This window comes from Anoplopoma fimbria, chromosome 2 (assembly GCF_027596085.1).
Source record: "Anoplopoma fimbria isolate UVic2021 breed Golden Eagle Sablefish chromosome 2, Afim_UVic_2022, whole genome shotgun sequence".
Taxonomy (NCBI): Eukaryota; Metazoa; Chordata; class Actinopteri; order Perciformes; family Anoplopomatidae; genus Anoplopoma; species Anoplopoma fimbria.
In genome coordinates, this window is record NC_072450.1 from 10,092,719 (window position 1) to 10,109,617 (window position 16,899).

Here is a 16,899-nt window from a genome sequence, read left to right on the forward strand (position 1 = left end):
GAAGAACTGCTTACCGGATCAGGAACAGGAGGGACTCGGCCCCTGTTCATGAAGAGCAGGTCCATCCCCTCCACGTTCTTCCTCCTTCCCCTCCGCCTCTTCACCATTGGCTGACCGTTCAGCCTCATCTGACCAGTATGACCTGGAGGCACTGCAGAGGAAGCACCCTGTTAGCTGTGAACCACTGTGTCAAGTTTAGCCTAACTAAAAGTGAAACGATGAAGCCTTGAGATACACACGTCTTAAATATTGGGCACGTTCTCTTTTTGATTAAATTAGCTCTTTAAGACTACAGTAAGTTATTTTATGAAAAGGTTAGATGATATATTTCCAACTGACCACGTACATTTTTCTACTATGTACATGTCTGTGTAATCAAAGCCAGTAGGGCTTAAGAAGACGGCTAGTGTCTCTGCAGTATTCAAAGTCACAAAAACAATACTTTGCTGCCATCTAGTGGTGGTAGAGCTAAACAGGATGGACCATCTCTCTCAACACATTCTGCATGCACAGGTCTTATGGTATTTGCTGCATTTCAAATAAACACACCAGTCTGGAAGCTGCACTGAGGCTTGGTGATGTCAGCCAGGCCTGTGTCCGAGGCGCTCTGCAGCTCATGAAGCCGCGCCAGGTACTGCTGCTGGGCCTGGGGGCCCTCCTCCGACTCCAGGGGCCTCTTCAGAGGTACACCTTGTTTCTGGAAGGTCAACTTCAGACCTCCCTCCTGCTTTACACACAGAAAAACAAGGTGTTGGATGCATCTCGGAAGATTTATGGTCACAGTCGTCTTCTGTTTTGAGAGTTGTCTCTGCCTGTTTGTCTAATCCAGTGTTTTAAGGATTTTTCATATATCTAATGCTATATACTCGTGGGTATGTTTTTTTTTTTTTACAATTGAGTAATAAATGATCATTTCATTTATAAGAATTTCTTACAATAAAAGCAAATATTTTTGGGTACTTCCTTGTTAGTAGCATTTGGACACATGAAAACACAGAGGGTAGAGGCCAGTAGTGCAGTGGGTGAAGTCTATCCACAGTTTGAACTGAAGTGGGAAGCCATGCCAAAGAGATGCTGTCAGCATATGAAGATTGAATAGGTAACAAACAGCAGGTGTCTGAGGGTTTGCGATGGTAAAAACCATACAGTTTTGGGAAAGAATCCAGCACAAAAGCAAAGAATTAATGGAAGAAAAGCCAAAGGCCTGCCAAGTTAATAGCCACGTCGCCTTGAAGCATATTAGAGAACACCCACAGCCAAGGTCTCCATTTCAATCAGATTAGAAGCGAGCCCCCTTCAGTCTAGAGAGGCTTCAAACCGAACCTTATTATATTCTCATGACTGAGTGATTTGTGCTCATGTAATCACAGCCTCAAAGCCCAATTCAAACTGAGTGTGTGGGAAATGAGAGGAAGGCTGCTATTAAATTAATCTCTCCTCCTGCCAGGCAGTGAAAACCACTAATCATCCCCAAAGGAAAGAAGGAAGAAAAACCAGTGAAACATGCTGAACAAGGCAGCTAGCACCGGTCATGGCAGCGGAAGTGGCAGGGTCCTACGATTAGGGCGAAGCGGAGGGAGGAGGGGAGGAAGGGGAGAAATCAACATACATCGTTGAGTTTTACTGAGAACTCCTTGTTTTCTGCAACATGCTTGGTCACCTTTGACCCCTGTGGTGAGGCAGAGGGGTCCTCGCACAGGCTGTTGGCGTTGTCCAGCAGCTTGGTGGTGTAGAAGGAGGCCACTGCACCTCCAGGCTCGTAGACCCGACGTGTTCCGGGCCACTTGCCCTTTAGCACCGCCTGGCAGATGCTGTCCAGGCGGTTGATGATCACGCGATCCTAAATGAACAGCAGAGACAATCAGCACACTGGAACTCTGTGAAATCAGTTTGATTTCCCTTATTACCACATATATGTTCCAGGCTTTTGTATTGGGGTTTTTTCATGACTTATGATCATTTAAAAAAATCAGAGACAAATACTTTTCATATTTAATTCAATATTCCCCTTTAGTTGAATACTTGATTTGATGTCTTGTTATGTATCAGTGACTGGACTGGACAGTGACTGGATTTAAAATATGACCAGCAGTTCACCTTTGGCCAGTAGGATGCAGCGAGCATGTATCCTCCTCCATGGAAAGGATGTGAGGAGTTGTTGGTGATGCCGTTCTCGGCTGCATGCGTGTCTTGGGTTTCGTCCTGCGTCGTGCTCAGAGACGCCACACTGTCCTCATCAAAGCCCTTCACACTTGTTGCTGCAGGATCTGATAACATCACAGGACACAGAGACGGACATTAGTGACACACTTAAACCTAAAGAGAGAAAGTGAAGTCTGCTACTTCTTGCGAACCATTTTACGTATTGTGTAATATATTGATGTATTGCCCCTCCAGAGACAAAAAATGTAACTATACACATTGTATATTTTATTTACACCATCTAAATGGTCAGTAATTTAGTGAAATATATGTCTTTGCGTCAAACAAAATATGAAATATTTTATCAGAAAGAGTTTGGGTTTGAGGTACTCACCTTTCTTCTTCCCTTCCTCTCCTTCACTTTCACTGTCATCAGAAGATGAGGAGGAGGACGATGATGATGAAGAGCCAGAGGAGCAGGATGATGAAGAGGAGGAGGAGCTGGACCCGGAATGGGACGAGGAAGAAGAGGAGGATGATGAGGTGGAAGAGGAGCGCGATGAAGAGCTTGAGGAGGAGCCACCTGAGTCGGACTCTGAGCCGTGCCTGGCCTCTCTGCGACTCCTCTTGCTGGCCTTCTTAGGTTTACTCTCGGAGGAGTTGGGTGTGAGCGGTTTGGTTCGTGCCGCCACCATCAGCTTCTCTTTTTCATTCGCTTCAGACAACGGCTCCAGACCTGTGGGAGTAGCAGGTGCTGGAGGAGGGCTCCAACTCTCCCCCTGCTTCTCCCGGCCCTCCTCCCCCTCTGAGGCTGGTTCCACTTTGGGTACAACCCCAACGGGCTCCATGTCTCTCTGGGCAGGCGGAGGCAGCGGAGAAGCTGTCAACACTGAGCTGGTGGCCTGGCACTGAGGGTGTAGGAGTGGGGTGGGTGTGCGTGATTGCTGCTGTGCAGTTTTTGTTTGGCTGTAGTTGCGTTGTGCAGCCATGAAGCTGAGCTCGGGGTCTCTCAGAATGTGGTAATCTGTGCGGCTGACGCCATGTTTGGCAGCTCCCACTAGCAGGTCACGGTCATGGGAACCAGTCTCCCACCAGACGGGCAAGTCAGAGCTCATCTGGCACAACGGCAGGCGCTCGTAGAATAACTGATGGCACAGAACCTGTTCCCTCACCTGGCGAAGCAACTCTACTCTGTACAGTGTACGAGACGCTCGCTCCTCCGTGATGGGCTGGATGGTCAGAGACGTATCCACCGCAGAGTCTGGGACAAAGACAGAGAAGGAGGTGTGAGAGAGAGAGTGCGCAAGAGTAAATAAACGTTTTTTTACAGAAACAACCCAAAGGCCTGTTCCTGTCTGGAGTGAAAACAGCACACTGTTTGTCTTTCTACAAATGATTAACCTTATCAGCCTCTCCACCTCAGCATTGCTGAGCCAGCTTGTTTATTAAGGTGCTGCTGACCTCTCTCCAAAATCAAACTATTTACAGACATGAATTAGTGTAGGTCATACTGCAATAACCTGAAGCCCTTCTACTGACATTCTCTTGTAGATGTCTCATTAGGGCATTATACAATGAAATATAAATACACATTACATTTTAATAGGACTGCTTGGAGTCAAAAACAACATAGAGATTTGGTCTTCTGAGTTTCCACACTTCCTCACTTAGTGTAAGGTGTACAGCTAACGACTTGTGTGTGTGTGTGTGTCTACGTGTGGTAATAAGCAAGTAGATTTCTGACCTCCCTCTTTGGGTGGCAGGCGACACACCCTTCGGCACATGGCGGTAAAAGCACACAGGTATTTCTGCAGGCTCTCGTCAGTCTTCTTGTGCAGCCGAGCCATGGCCCTGAACTTGGTCCAGTCGAACCGGCCGAGGTTTGGGTCGAAAACAACCCCAAAAGTGGAGACCACGCGGTAGAAGTCAGCTTCTTCTCGCCTGGTCCATCTGGGGAAAGTGAGAAATGCACCTTGAAGTAACAATTTCCATACACTGTAATCTTTGATATTTCTTCTCAGTGATCAAAACTCCCAAGATGCATTTTTATCTCTTAGCCAAACGTTGACCCGCTCTATGTTCTGACCTTTGTTGCCGTTCAAGCTTAGCTACCATCTTGGGGTTGAGGGTGTCGTTAAATGAGGGCGGCAGCGGACAGAGTGGAGCAGTTATCATCATGGTCGACGGAGACTGAGATTGAGTCTGGTGGACCTGGTGGATCTGGAGAATCTGCCGGCTCTTGGTGTAGCGCTGAGAGGCTGTGATCAGTCGCCTCAGTCTGGCTGTTAGCACCGAGGGTGAGGGCCAGTAGGAAGATCCACCTCCCGTCACTGGAACTGCGTCTGGATCAGAATAACATACAGTTAAAAGAACAGTCAAAACCCCCAAATCTGCATGCCATTATTTCTATGTTTGTTTTAAATTTTTCTAGGAAGCATGTCGTGCATGGGTCATTTTCATCCTAACTTCAAAATTCTCAACTTTTCAGATTTCTGCCGTCTGTGGGAAGCCTGTATTTAAAACCATCATAGTAATGATAATCCACTGTGGATTACAAACATCTAATCCTCACCTCCGGCGTTGTCAGTGACAACCAAGTCTCCAGGAGAAGAGGCGTCATCCTGCATGAGAAGACAGTGTGTGTTTATGGCAGGACAAAACGTACTCTTTCATTATTTCATTATATATCACAAAATGAGCTTAAATACACAGGGGGGATAATTCCATATACTAGTCAGATTTATGTGCTTAATGACAGGATCAACATGCACCATTGGTTCACGTGGACTTACCTCCATATCGTCCTTCAGCAGAGCTGGAGCAGGCTTGTACTCTGGGTCATCCACATCACTGAACACACAGATGACGTTTGTGTCAGTTTTGACAGTTGACAACTTATGTGACACATAATGTTTTGAAATATCTAAACTTAAGCAAAGCATATTAAAACAAAAAAAAAGTCACAAAATGTTTGTACTGACCCATCCATGAAATCGTTGCCTCTCTGTTCTGCAGCGATGGCCTTCTCATCCGGTCGCCCCACACGCTCTAGGAAGCACAGGGTAGGGTCTGCACGGAGCGTGTTGTACTTCTCATAACCTTGGAGTGCACAGGAGGTAAAGCAAATACGAAAAAAGTTAGCATAACGCATGGAAACTCTTAGATAGGGACCAGGAAATATACACAACCTGGGTCATTTCCCACAATCACCTGGTATCAAAGGTTAACTTACAGACACTGAAAATAGTGAAGCAAAAATGATAAGTTAATTCTTTTTTTGCCTTTTTAAAGCAATTGGTCTTAGAAAAACTTAAATACTGTTATATATATATATAGTTACTTGTTTAATAGCAGGTATTGACGTTCCCCCATTCTGTAAAGTGACCACAAATGCTTTTAGAGTATAGTCGAGACTAGTTGAGTTTAATTTCAACTCTAGGGCACACATTTCTTATTGGAGTACCCTATTAAAAAAACAAGTCACAGTAGGAGCTGCGGTTTCTCACCATGCTTATAGACACCCAGCAGCAGACACTTGTCACAGATGGCATCCCACCACAAGGCTGGCAGCTCCGAATGGTCAGGGTCTGGCACCCAGATCTTTATCTCACTGAAGAGAAGGAGGAGGACATTGAGAAAGATATCATGATGGAGAATATTTATTGATGAGAACCATTTATTTACATTTTTTATCTGCTACCATTGGCTGTATTAATTTGGGGTTGGAACACCAACACATAGCTCCCCCTGAAGTGCTTTTATTATGAAACAACAAAACTGAATTGTGAAACAATAAAAGCCTCCTTTAACTTTTTTTTTTAATGGTGATTTTCTTGTTAACAGCTGTTTTTATAAACCATTTTCAACATCGCTGTTTAAAAGCATTCAGAAGATAAAACCTCCCTCTCTTTCACCAGCAGGTGGAGCTCTGCAACCTTCTTATTCATTTAGCTGATCAGTTCTTCCTTCAACAGGTTGATACCATATGCTAATGACCATGAATCCATCTGCTCAAACTATTCCATTATCTGAGCAGGTCTGGAATTCTACAACCACACTAGGCAGCGTTGGGTAACATCTACTGTTTTACATTGGTTAAATAAAGTGATTGTGTTTTAAGAGCTTTAAAAAAAAAAAAAAAAGGAAACAATGATAAAAACAAGGCAAGAGTAAGAGTATGTAAGGTAAGGTAAAGTCCGCTCACCTGGAGTCCACGCCGTCTAGCACGCTCTGGGCCTGGCTTCCTATCACCTCTTGTTTCAGGTAGTAGAGCATTCTGACCCTGAGCAGCACCCTGCATAGAGAAAACCCACTGGTCACAACAAAGCCCTGTCCACGCACAAACGCTGAGCGAGCAGAACCAACACACGCGCTGCAACTTGTTGAACACAATGCCAATGAGTGAAATGAGTGAGAATTTCATCCTAAAATTGCCCTGAATAGCCCTTGTCCTATCATTTCACACAAACAGCATACACTCTACTGACTTTATGTTTAATATATCGGTATTGTAGGATTTTTTTTACAGCCATTAATCAATAAATAAATCGGCCTTATGAATTAAGTTGGTGAATTATAGTTCCACTGAAGTTGACATTAGTGTATTGACCACATAGGGAGTCATGGGCAGCTCCAAGCCCCGAGGACTGAATGAACAGACAACCGTCTCTCTCCAGTCGTCATGTGGTCGTGCTCTGGCAGTAGATGAAGGCTGGGAAGTGGAGGCTGACAAGGTAGCGAGAGGCTGACTCACAGGGGAGACATTAGCTCTGTGATGCATGATCACACATAAGAGCCAGCGGGCTTTGAGTGAAGACGCAGTGAAGTGGTGGGAGCTGTGGTGCGCTGGTGTGCCAGGCTCTAACGTCTAGTATGCCTTGAGATTTTTGCTTAAAGTAGAAAGCTCATTCTGTGTAATGCTTTCGTCCAAACACAAAATTATTTGATATCCCATCTTGTAAATTCAGCTGTTGGAAAAATGTGGATTTCTGGCATGAGGGTAAAATTCTCCGTGGGGCATCGCTATTATTGTGGAGTTATTAGCGGTCCTATAATTACTCTTTACAGAGTGGTTACATCTCAGAGGATACAGTATTCTCCACTGACATTGCCAAATGAGCAGAGAAATTTGGGAAAAATGGAAATTGGCATATCCAGCTTTTCTGAAAGAAGCCCTTAAACCTGTTGTGTCTGAACACTGACATTTCATAAATAAGACTAAGAATATGGAGAGTGAAGTAACCCCTTTAAACAGATTTTTTTCTTCTACTCTGTATTTGCAGCCACAAAAAAAAAGAAAAATCACTATCACATTCTGTAAACCTGTGGCCTCTTCTCCTACCAAGGTTTCTCTACAGCGCTGCACTTTTTTCAAGAACACTGTGAGAGTTGTAGACTGCTGCTCTGAGATATAGCATGCCAGGCATTCCATCTTTTTTTATGATGTAATTCAGCTAAATATTGTTATAAATTAGCTACAAATCCTTCCCTGATGCACTGACAGGACAAGGAAAAACTGCAGGGCTCCCAGGTCTGTCCGTCTGCCGGAGTGATGGATGTCTGTGGTGACTGGTCTGGACTTGTGGCTCTGGTAAATCAAAGTCTTGAACTTCCTCCCTTTCCCTCCTCCACCCTCCACTCTCCTGTGTGACTGGACGCGCCCAGAAGCAGCTGCTGCTTCCCCTGCCTGTCAGCATAGCCCTTCATCACTCCCCTTCCAAGCCTTTGTTAGTCTGTGAGTGTGGTTGTGTGTTTGTGTGATGTGGTTCACTCAGAGAGGCAGCAGAGGATCTCAGCACAGTCATACAAAGTCTTTCAGAAGCAAATAAGCCAAGTATGCATGACATGAGTGGCATGAAAAGAATCCCTCATGGTCTGTTCACAGAAAACAATCCCTCAAAAACCAGCGTGACGGGAAGATACTGAGTCACAGACACAATTCTGATTCAAAACACACATAAACCATGAAATTTTGATGTGCCTTCTCAAAACTGTGTCCTCCATGTCAAAGCCGATTTAATACTCTGTTTCACATCTTTACTACAGTATGCAGCAAAGAATATTTTTATATTCTTACAGTAAATATACAGTAACAAGCACACACAATGCTTGAGAAACAAGAAATTCACAACAAGATGAGCCTTGGTCACCAGATGTTGATCCTTCACACTTATCAAAACTTTTGAAAACTGTCAGAATCATTTCTCACTACTTCTTATAATTTCCATTCCTGCGTAAAATTCTTACATTTACAGTCCTGTTCAGGAAGGCAGTGAACCCCCCCACCCCACCCCACCCCCACCAGTCACATTCCAGGTCCTCGAAGGGAAAACGCACAAGTCAGCAAACCCTGCTGACTGCGTGTCCCCATTTGCCTGGCGTGTCACATATCAGACAATCCCTGGATTCAGCACAACTGGACCCGGGACACAATGGAGAACTTTCTATGGAAGCTGCAGCGCTCTGCGTCCAAAGCCCCCACAGACACAAGCCCCCTTTTTAAAACGGAGCAGCCATCTATTTTGGCTTTATATCGCAGCGGCCCATGTTTTGATAGCAGCCATCTTTTTTTCCCCTCTGTCTGTAAATAAGAGAGATCTACGACGGCCATTAGCTGGGCTGAAGTCTCATTAAGAATCGTATCAGTCAGCTGGTCTCGATGAGATCACGTCCGTTAATGAATCAGTCTACTGTCGGCTCCAACGGACATTTTTTAGTGCCTCCTAATTACTGTGGCTTTGAGGTGCCCCAGTTAAAATTTGAGCCATGTGCAAACTGTATATTCAAACACTTTGAATTCATTCCATTAAAAATAATCCGATACAATCTGTGCTAGAAGAGAATAATGACCACCTGCCATGAAAGTTTAAACACGGACACAAGAACACACACACACCCTCAACCCACAAGACATACAATAAACCAACCATAGACTTTTAGTCACCCTGTGCACTGTTATCAAGTTAAATGCACGACTATACGATATTACAACTATCTCTCCCATCTAGTGACACCATTTTAGATAGTCAAAAAAATATATGATTGATATGATATTGCTGTTACTACTTCTGCTTTCTTATAAACAGCTGCTTTCTTAAACAGTTTAAGATGTCGGACCACAATCTAATTTATTGTCTCCCTCAATGAAAACTGAGGTGGATTTAAGTAACAGCAATTTTAATTCTAAGTTGAATTTACAACGTAAGGATGAATAAGGGAACACCTACTTGTTGCAGTGGTGTTTGAGGTGTTTCTTGTAGCCGTCGTCCTGAAGCATGTGCTCTGGGTTGTGTTTCCTGAGCCACTCAGCTTTGTGGATGTCAAAGGAGCTGGACTGGGTTTTCATCTTCTTACCCTTTCTGCCACGAGGGACTGGAGCGGACAAACCTATCGGAACAAGAGGAGGTTGAGTCATACATGCAGTATAGGTTATGAAACAAGTTTCCCAAATCCCACTCAGTCCAATATCATGCGCTGCTGTCTGTTGTGATAAGGCCAGCTAAATGTAGGTTGGATGACTCACCCAGGTGATTCTGCAGCTCCTTGGTTTGTCCGTCCTCAGTAGGGGCTATCAGGTCCCACATGAAGCTTTTGATTTTGTCATCTCCACGGTAATGGACCAGGCAGTAAGACAGCAGAGCCCTGCATATGGACTCCACATCCCTCTCTGTCAGCTGCTTCTTAAAACGCCCATGATTGAGAATATCCTTCCAACGACCCCACCTGGAAAACGAGAGGGACAAGCGAAATTTAAGAAAAGCAGGCTCAGATTAAAATCACTTGACAAGCTATAAGACTTTGATGACACTATTGTGAAATTCAACATGTAATTGGCGTTACTATTATAGTATTGATTTGATTATTTTCAATATCATTACTATATTAGTAAAGCCATCTTGGAAATCCAACAATTGACTGATACAGGAAACATAATTCAATTACACATTGTCAGAATTCTGTTTAAAATCACCAGTTCAGTCGTATCTATGAACAAGATCAGTACAGTTGCTATAAATGGCTTAAACAATTTCCATAGTCTTACCCATAAACAAGTAGGTTCTTCTCTACTCTGAAGCACTCTGTGCGTCCATAGTTGTTGAGGCGGTCGTGGTTTCGCCTGAGCTTGGGCTTGGTGTCGTCACTGTCGCTGTTGCCCTCTGAAAGCTCTGCCAACTCGTCCTTGGTGGCACTGAACGGCCTTGTCTGCTTTCTGACACGAGGAGTGTCGATCACCAAGCTGTTCTGTAGCGAGGGAATGGAGGGGAGACAAAATTTCAGCAAAGGGCTTTCAAGGTTTATGACAGATAAAGGAAGGCTGCAGCCCCACTGGAGGTCCAGCCATTATGTCTTTACTAGATGCAACACATCTTTGTGAGAAAAGTTCTTATTAACATCATCCTCTGTATAATGGATTATTTGTGGTGAAGTACATACTCTGCCGTTTGCCATATCCGCATCAATGTCAGCCTTTTGGGCCCATTTGTCCCAGAAGTTTGGGTCATCCAGGGAGATGTCTGTGCGGTTTCCGGACGCCACAAAACTGGCCTGAAAGCAGACGTGAATATCATATCAAAACATAATCATATCATGTCAAAAAAGCTGCTCTTGGTCCAAAATAAACAACAACCAGTGACCCGTAAAATGTTAAATGAAGCCGTCCCTAATTGATTAAGTTTCAATTTACATAATTTAGTGTTAGAGCAGCCATATTATCCATTTCACTCACCTTAGCAAAAGTGGATCCTCGTCCCTCAGACTCGATGGTGATGGTCTTTGTCCTGCGCTGGAGGATCTGATCGATATCTTCCTCACAGAATTTGGCCCCTTCATCCTCCTCATCCATGATGGCCCCGTAAGCACCACGACGCAGCAGATCCTCAATCTCCTTCTTAGACAGCTGCTGCTGCTGCGCTGCCTGAGAGGTACGGAGAAGGAGACAGACATTTAGGGTCAAGAAACCATATATGCAACAAATACAAATAAACGATTAAGGCCAAACGGACTATAAAAAGGACTTGATGTGCAAATGGAAACAGAATGGAATATACTAGAACACAATACCTGCAAAACCCAAAATTAGGTTAAAGACAACAAACATGTTGGATTATTATAATCATAATATCTGTAGCCCTATATCTAACCCCTCCAGATGTTTTTTATGCAAATATGTTCAGGCAGACCAGATGTGGAGACCTGCTAATAGCTCAACCTCCTCATACTTCTGCTAATTCTCAGAGGACACCAACTGTAGCAAAACATCCACCTACACACTTCAAACACTGTTGACACACTCCCTCACAACGAGATTAGACTCTAATAGGATCGGTTACACTCACTAAATTTCACTACATTTTAAGAGTGAGCTCCAAGTTTTAGGGGTTTGTGAACGGTTCTATTTTCTTTGCTTGGCATCTTGTTGTTGTGCGCCATCTCTTACAGTGTTCCTCTGATATCATTGAGGACTGATATCAGAAATTGTTGACTTTGTTATTGTTGGAGAGACTATTGGAAAAAGAAAATTGTCCTTCATTTCTATAACAGCACTTATTCTCACACAAATGGTTACAGGAAAGTCTGAGTTGGTGAAAATAAAATACTTAAAGGATAACCCGCTCTACCCACTTTTTTAAGAATTAAGTTAATTAATGTGACACTAAACTGAGTAGCAGGAGAATAAGCCGGGAATAGTAAACAAACAATGAATGAAAAATATCGATACATAAGTTTAGTGGGTATGGTAGAGGTATTGAGTAGATAACATCGATAACAAAAAGAATGGCAATAAAAAAATATGCAAACAAGCTCTATGATTAGCACAGTGCCGCACCAGACTTTTTCCGTTTCCTGCTCGTTTTTGTATTAATTTGATGACGAGATAGTTGAACTGAAATCAAATTAATGTCTCGCCAAGATCATCTTGTGAAATGAACGGCTTTCATCACAAGCACTGTCTGAAAACAAGCACCTCTCTGAAAATGAACTGAACATAATTTACATTACTAAATGATTAAATTCCCCATGTTGATTCTAGACCATTTGGACGATTCTCAAAACGTACCCCTCCCCCGGCACCTCCACCCAGGCTGTTATCTCGGCCACTCATGCTCTGCAACACTGCTTTGTCCAGGCCCAGCTTGAGGCTGGCTCGATCAAACATTTCTCGCTCGTACGAGTTCCTGGTGATCAAACGGTACACCTTCACTGCCTTGTTCTGACCGATCCGATGGCAGCGCGCCTGGGCCTGTGAAGGGAAGAAAAACAATGTAAGTGAGTAAAATGTACTGCACATAAAGATTTTCTGTTGGTATCTTTGGTTTGCCATAAATGTCTTCTGATCCTAAATAATGTAAATTATTGAGGGAAATTTGCATGTGGTCTTGATTGGACACAGTATAAGGCACTTTTTGTGGTGATGAGTCTTGTTGGTAGGTGTTTACATGAACAGATGTTTTAGAGTGTCAAAAATCTCTAATGTCTGCACATTAATGGGACTAATCTACTACAGCACTATGTTGCACCTACTGCTGAGTGAGTCTCTGTGTGCGGTTGTGTCGTACCTGCAAGTCGTTCTGCGGGTTCCAGTCTGAGTCAAAGATGATGCAGGTGTCTGCGGCTGTGAGATTGATTCCCAGCCCACCAGCTCTTGTGCACAGAAGGAAAACAAAGCGTTCCGAGTCCGGCTTACTGAAGCGGTCGATAGCTGCCTGCCGCAGGTTTCCACGAACACGTCCGTCTATTCGCTCATACAAGTACCTGAAACACAAAAAAGTGAACCATGATGTATATTGCAATTACTGATTGAATACATGGCTTACTCTGCATTTCTTCACATTGACCTTCTGCACATACACACTTCTGCACATGCACTACACTATTATCTTCACAAAACTGTACAGCTCTCTCAATCCAAAATAGTTATGTTTATATTTGTTATAGCATATAGTAACTATAGTAGTAGTAGTCTTTTTAAAATTTTATTGGAATTTTTCTATTTTATACATTTGTTCCGGACTCCTGCAGTACTTTGCCTGTATTTTAATTTTCTTAAATTGTTTCTTGTATGCACCAAACACCAAGGCAGATTCCTTGTATGTGACTAACCTACTTGGCAATAACTCTGTTCTGATTGTGAAATTGAGTTTTAGGTGAAAGTGTAAGCAAACATCAAACATCAATATTTTGATCATGTTTGTGTTTTCCTGTAGAGTTTGATTTAGTGATGGCTTTAAAATAACACATTTTTACTAAAGTACTTATGAACTGGGTTTCATATTTACCCAAAACCTAACTTTCATTTTGCTTCTCTTCTTCACCTGGAAACGGTATCCTAAATCGATCGATAAAACTGTTTCTTCCAGGAGTGGTTATATGCTCTTTCATCTTTGTGTCCAATCTCAACCCCTCCCACATCCGACCCCCTGACCACCCCAGGGTAATCCACTTCCAGTCAGGGAAACCTCACTGAAAACCCTTCTTGTCTAAATGTAGCGGAGCCCTGAGGGCTTCTATAACCTGCTGCTGATCCCTGTCTGAGGTCTGTAGGTCTGTACTGCACAGCACCACACATGTTTACAATAGTTTAGGTTTGCTCCAGCTGCTGGTGTTGTGGGTGGGGGAGAAAGAAATTGAGAGAGAGAGAGAGAGAGAGAGAGAGAGAGAGAGAAAAAAAAACATGAGAGCAACAAAAGCATCTATGGAAACCCCAAAAAGTCCTAAAGTAAAAGTTGGGAGAATATAATAAAATAAAGAAAACTCTTATATGTTAGAATCAAAATCCTAAATGCCATTAAATTTAAACCCTTATGGCTTGTTGTTAATCTTTCCCCATGTAAGTCTTGCTAAAGGTTCCTGACCAAATCACTCCATCTCTTCTTATGGGACTTTTGGGCATTACTTAACACAGCTGGTGACACAGACAGAACCAGACACACACAGAGGGAAGCATAGTGATTCTCATAGCACTTTGGCAGAGCCTTGGTTGTGTTTAGAAGCTTTATGGCCGTAATATAAGTCAATATCATTGTCCATCATCTCTATCAGTAACTCCTGTTCTCTGCGATGGGGAAACTTGCTTTTCTCTCTTTTCTTTCACTCTACTTTACAGACCTACACATCATACATTTTTCACAGAAAGACAGAGAGATACTAATTCCAACTAGTTAGGCTAGACAAACAGGTTAGGTGAACTGGAGACTGTAACACTATCATACCTGTGTGTTTGCATGTTGCATGTGGGTACACTGCCTATTATCTAATGCATGCTATAATATGTTACAGCACCTTTTGGCCTAAGAAAGGATATATGGATGCAGAAATAAATGGATGAATGGATGGATGTGTTGTTTTGACTCATTTGATGTGATGAAACACAAGGCTCCATCTCTCTAATCACTAATGCCTCTGCTGCAAACTACTTTCACTGGCAATTGACTGTCATGTATTGCATGCTAGGACACACCACTATAGACATATTGATCCTAACCATTTGCAGCGATATGGAGTCTGATCATCCTTTACAACATGTGTAGCAGCTAATGAGTGTTCCCAGTGAACTGTACCACTAATTTGGTGCTTTCCTTTGAATCATAACAGATCTAATAAAGCCAGAGAATACGATTGACTTTTGTTAACAATTAAAAGAGTCATATGGTGAAGGACAAAAACGTATGTGACGAATCTTATGCACAAGTCTTTTTCAATTGACAACAAACACATCATCATCTGTTACTATTACCTTCTCTGAATGAGGTAGTCTTCCAAGATGTCAAGGCAGCGCACCATCTGGGAGAAGATAAGCACCCGGTGCCCTCCGGCCTTCATCTTGGGCAGCAGTTTGTCAATAAGCACCAGCTTCCCGGCGGACTGCACCATAGCTTGCAGGTGAAAGTCCATTGCGGTGGGGCTATACACCTCCCTGAAGTCCTCTAGGATCTTCTCCTCTGCTCCTGACATGGCAAAGACAAAGCTTAATCAGCAAGTTTTTCATGATTTCTTTTTTTTTTTAAACCAGATCTCATTTCCCTTAATGTGCAATGTCCACTCTTTGTTTGATCTCTGACGAATCATTCGAGGTATCAAATTTTAGTGAGCACCTATATAATAAACCTTTAAAAAAGGCTCCAGCTTACCTTTGATGAGGTAGGGGTGGTTGCAGCACTTTCTCAGTTCCATCATGGTGTTGACCAGGTTGGGCATATTTGCCTGGCCAGCTCCTTTAGCCAGGAAAGAGAAGTTCCTCTCTAGGATGGCGCGGTAGTATTTCTTTTGAATGTTGGTTAGCTCAACCTCGATGATGGTTTCTTCTTTAGGAGCCAACTTCTTCTCCACGTCCTCCTTCAGCCGACGCAGCATCATGGGCTTCAGGATAGCCTGGAGCTTCTGTACCTGTGGGCCGAAAGATGAGAAAAGAGAGTTATGGTTATCACCGCCAGTGACTGTGGGATGTTGTATGCTACACATGTATGGGGTTACACATGCTGCGTTTGTGTTGGTTGGGATTTAAACCAAAACAGCAGAGCCGTACACATCACTACAGAACATGTTTGAATGCTTCAGTGAGTTTTCTATTCCCAAGTTGAGAATAATTTATTGTTTTTAATAATATGTATTTGAATGCATCAGACAAAGCATTTACATTTCCTCTGGTATTTTCATTTTCACTTCATGGATTGTTTATGAAGCAGATGCAAAGAAGCATTAAATATAATTCATTGATAATGACTGTACTAACGTTAGCTAGCACCAAGTTTAACTTAACAGTAGTTTCCCGGTTATTATTTCTATTTAGAGCCAACTTCAACAACACAATATCAACTTGAACATTACATATGGCTGTCCATCAAAGTAGGAGTCACCAACCATCAAACTAAAACCATCTATACTATTTTTTATGTCATACTCTGTACATTATTAATTGTTGTTATGTAGAATGTGTTGTTATGTAGAATGTAGAATGTGTTGTTATGTAGAATGTGTTAATTTTATATTAATATATTAAGTTTTAAAACCAGTGTTTCAATTTAGTCTTTTTCAAATGATGCAGAAACATATTTCCCAAACCATAATTTATGTCAACAATAAAGCAATACAGCTTTTACAACGACCAGTTTTTTGTTTTTCTTATTACACATAAAGCCCTTTGTCTGATATCAGTTATGACGTGTTGAAAATGTACCTCTTAACAGCACCAGCAACTATTACTATGAAAAGGATATCACATTCCCACTGACACAAAGAGCTTCTAGATTTAGTGCTCTGTGTTGAGTACTAGCTGTTCCCAATATTTTAACTTTCAGCATGAGTACCACTTTTCAAAACATGTTTTAATGGTCCTTCCTCAAGCATCTCTTCAGTGCTTTTGCCTAAAAATGAAATGCCAGCCAGCAATATGTAAACTGAAGGATAAAAAGCCCTTTTCTTGTGAGCAACTGTCGATACACAGTCCAACGATGAGTAGCGTAATACCCCATTATCTGTTATCGTTATCCACCATATGTTGTGTTTTTGTTTGTGTGTGTGTGTGTTATCCAAAATGTCACTGTGGCCTAGTTAGAAAAAGCCCCACGTCAAGGGTTCCATCTGTACCAATAGGATCTTTATACTGTATCTGAGCAACGATGTGTTTTGTGGAGCTCTGAAAAGAACAAAACAGTAATTTTGTTGTTCTTTGGTAAAATTAAAAAAGAAAATGTTAATGTTATTATGCATTAACAAAACAAAAACAGCACCAAAGTTCAGAAAACATTGTCTGACCTGATT

At 42.5% G+C, this 16,899-nt stretch overlaps 1 protein-coding gene across 8 annotated transcripts in view; it reads right to left on the bottom strand.

The window, feature by feature from the left end:
• The window catches only part of chd9 (chromodomain helicase DNA binding protein 9), a 71,806-nt gene that overhangs the window by 5,956 nt on the left and 48,951 nt on the right, over window positions 1-16,899 (bottom strand). For 5 of the 8 annotated variants that reach the window (XM_054614344.1, XM_054614387.1, XM_054614336.1 and 2 more), the window contains 21 exons: window positions 15,270-15,525; window positions 14,876-15,086; window positions 12,699-12,894; window positions 12,200-12,382; window positions 10,868-11,056; window positions 10,576-10,686; window positions 10,184-10,383; window positions 9,665-9,864; window positions 9,369-9,528; window positions 6,347-6,436; window positions 5,649-5,752; window positions 5,124-5,241; window positions 4,935-4,992; window positions 4,715-4,763; window positions 4,229-4,484; window positions 3,887-4,092; window positions 2,537-3,403; window positions 2,098-2,267; window positions 1,610-1,840; window positions 550-727; window positions 15-151 (listed from right to left, as the gene is read on the bottom strand). In XM_054614344.1, the coding sequence (XP_054470319.1) occupies window positions 15-151; window positions 550-727; window positions 1,610-1,840; window positions 2,098-2,267; window positions 2,537-3,403; window positions 3,887-4,092; window positions 4,229-4,484; window positions 4,715-4,763; window positions 4,935-4,992; window positions 5,124-5,241; window positions 5,649-5,752; window positions 6,347-6,436; window positions 9,369-9,528; window positions 9,665-9,864; window positions 10,184-10,383; window positions 10,576-10,686; window positions 10,868-11,056; window positions 12,200-12,382; window positions 12,699-12,894; window positions 14,876-15,086; window positions 15,270-15,525 (4,170 nt within the window). The remainder of the gene's footprint in view (window positions 1-14; window positions 152-549; window positions 728-1,609; window positions 1,841-2,097; window positions 2,268-2,536; window positions 3,404-3,886; window positions 4,093-4,228; window positions 4,485-4,714; window positions 4,764-4,934; window positions 4,993-5,123; window positions 5,242-5,648; window positions 5,753-6,346; window positions 6,437-9,368; window positions 9,529-9,664; window positions 9,865-10,183; window positions 10,384-10,575; window positions 10,687-10,867; window positions 11,057-12,199; window positions 12,383-12,698; window positions 12,895-14,875; window positions 15,087-15,269; window positions 15,526-16,899) is intronic. The other 3 variants (XM_054614367.1, XM_054614359.1, XM_054614351.1) reach the window with 3 other exon arrangements.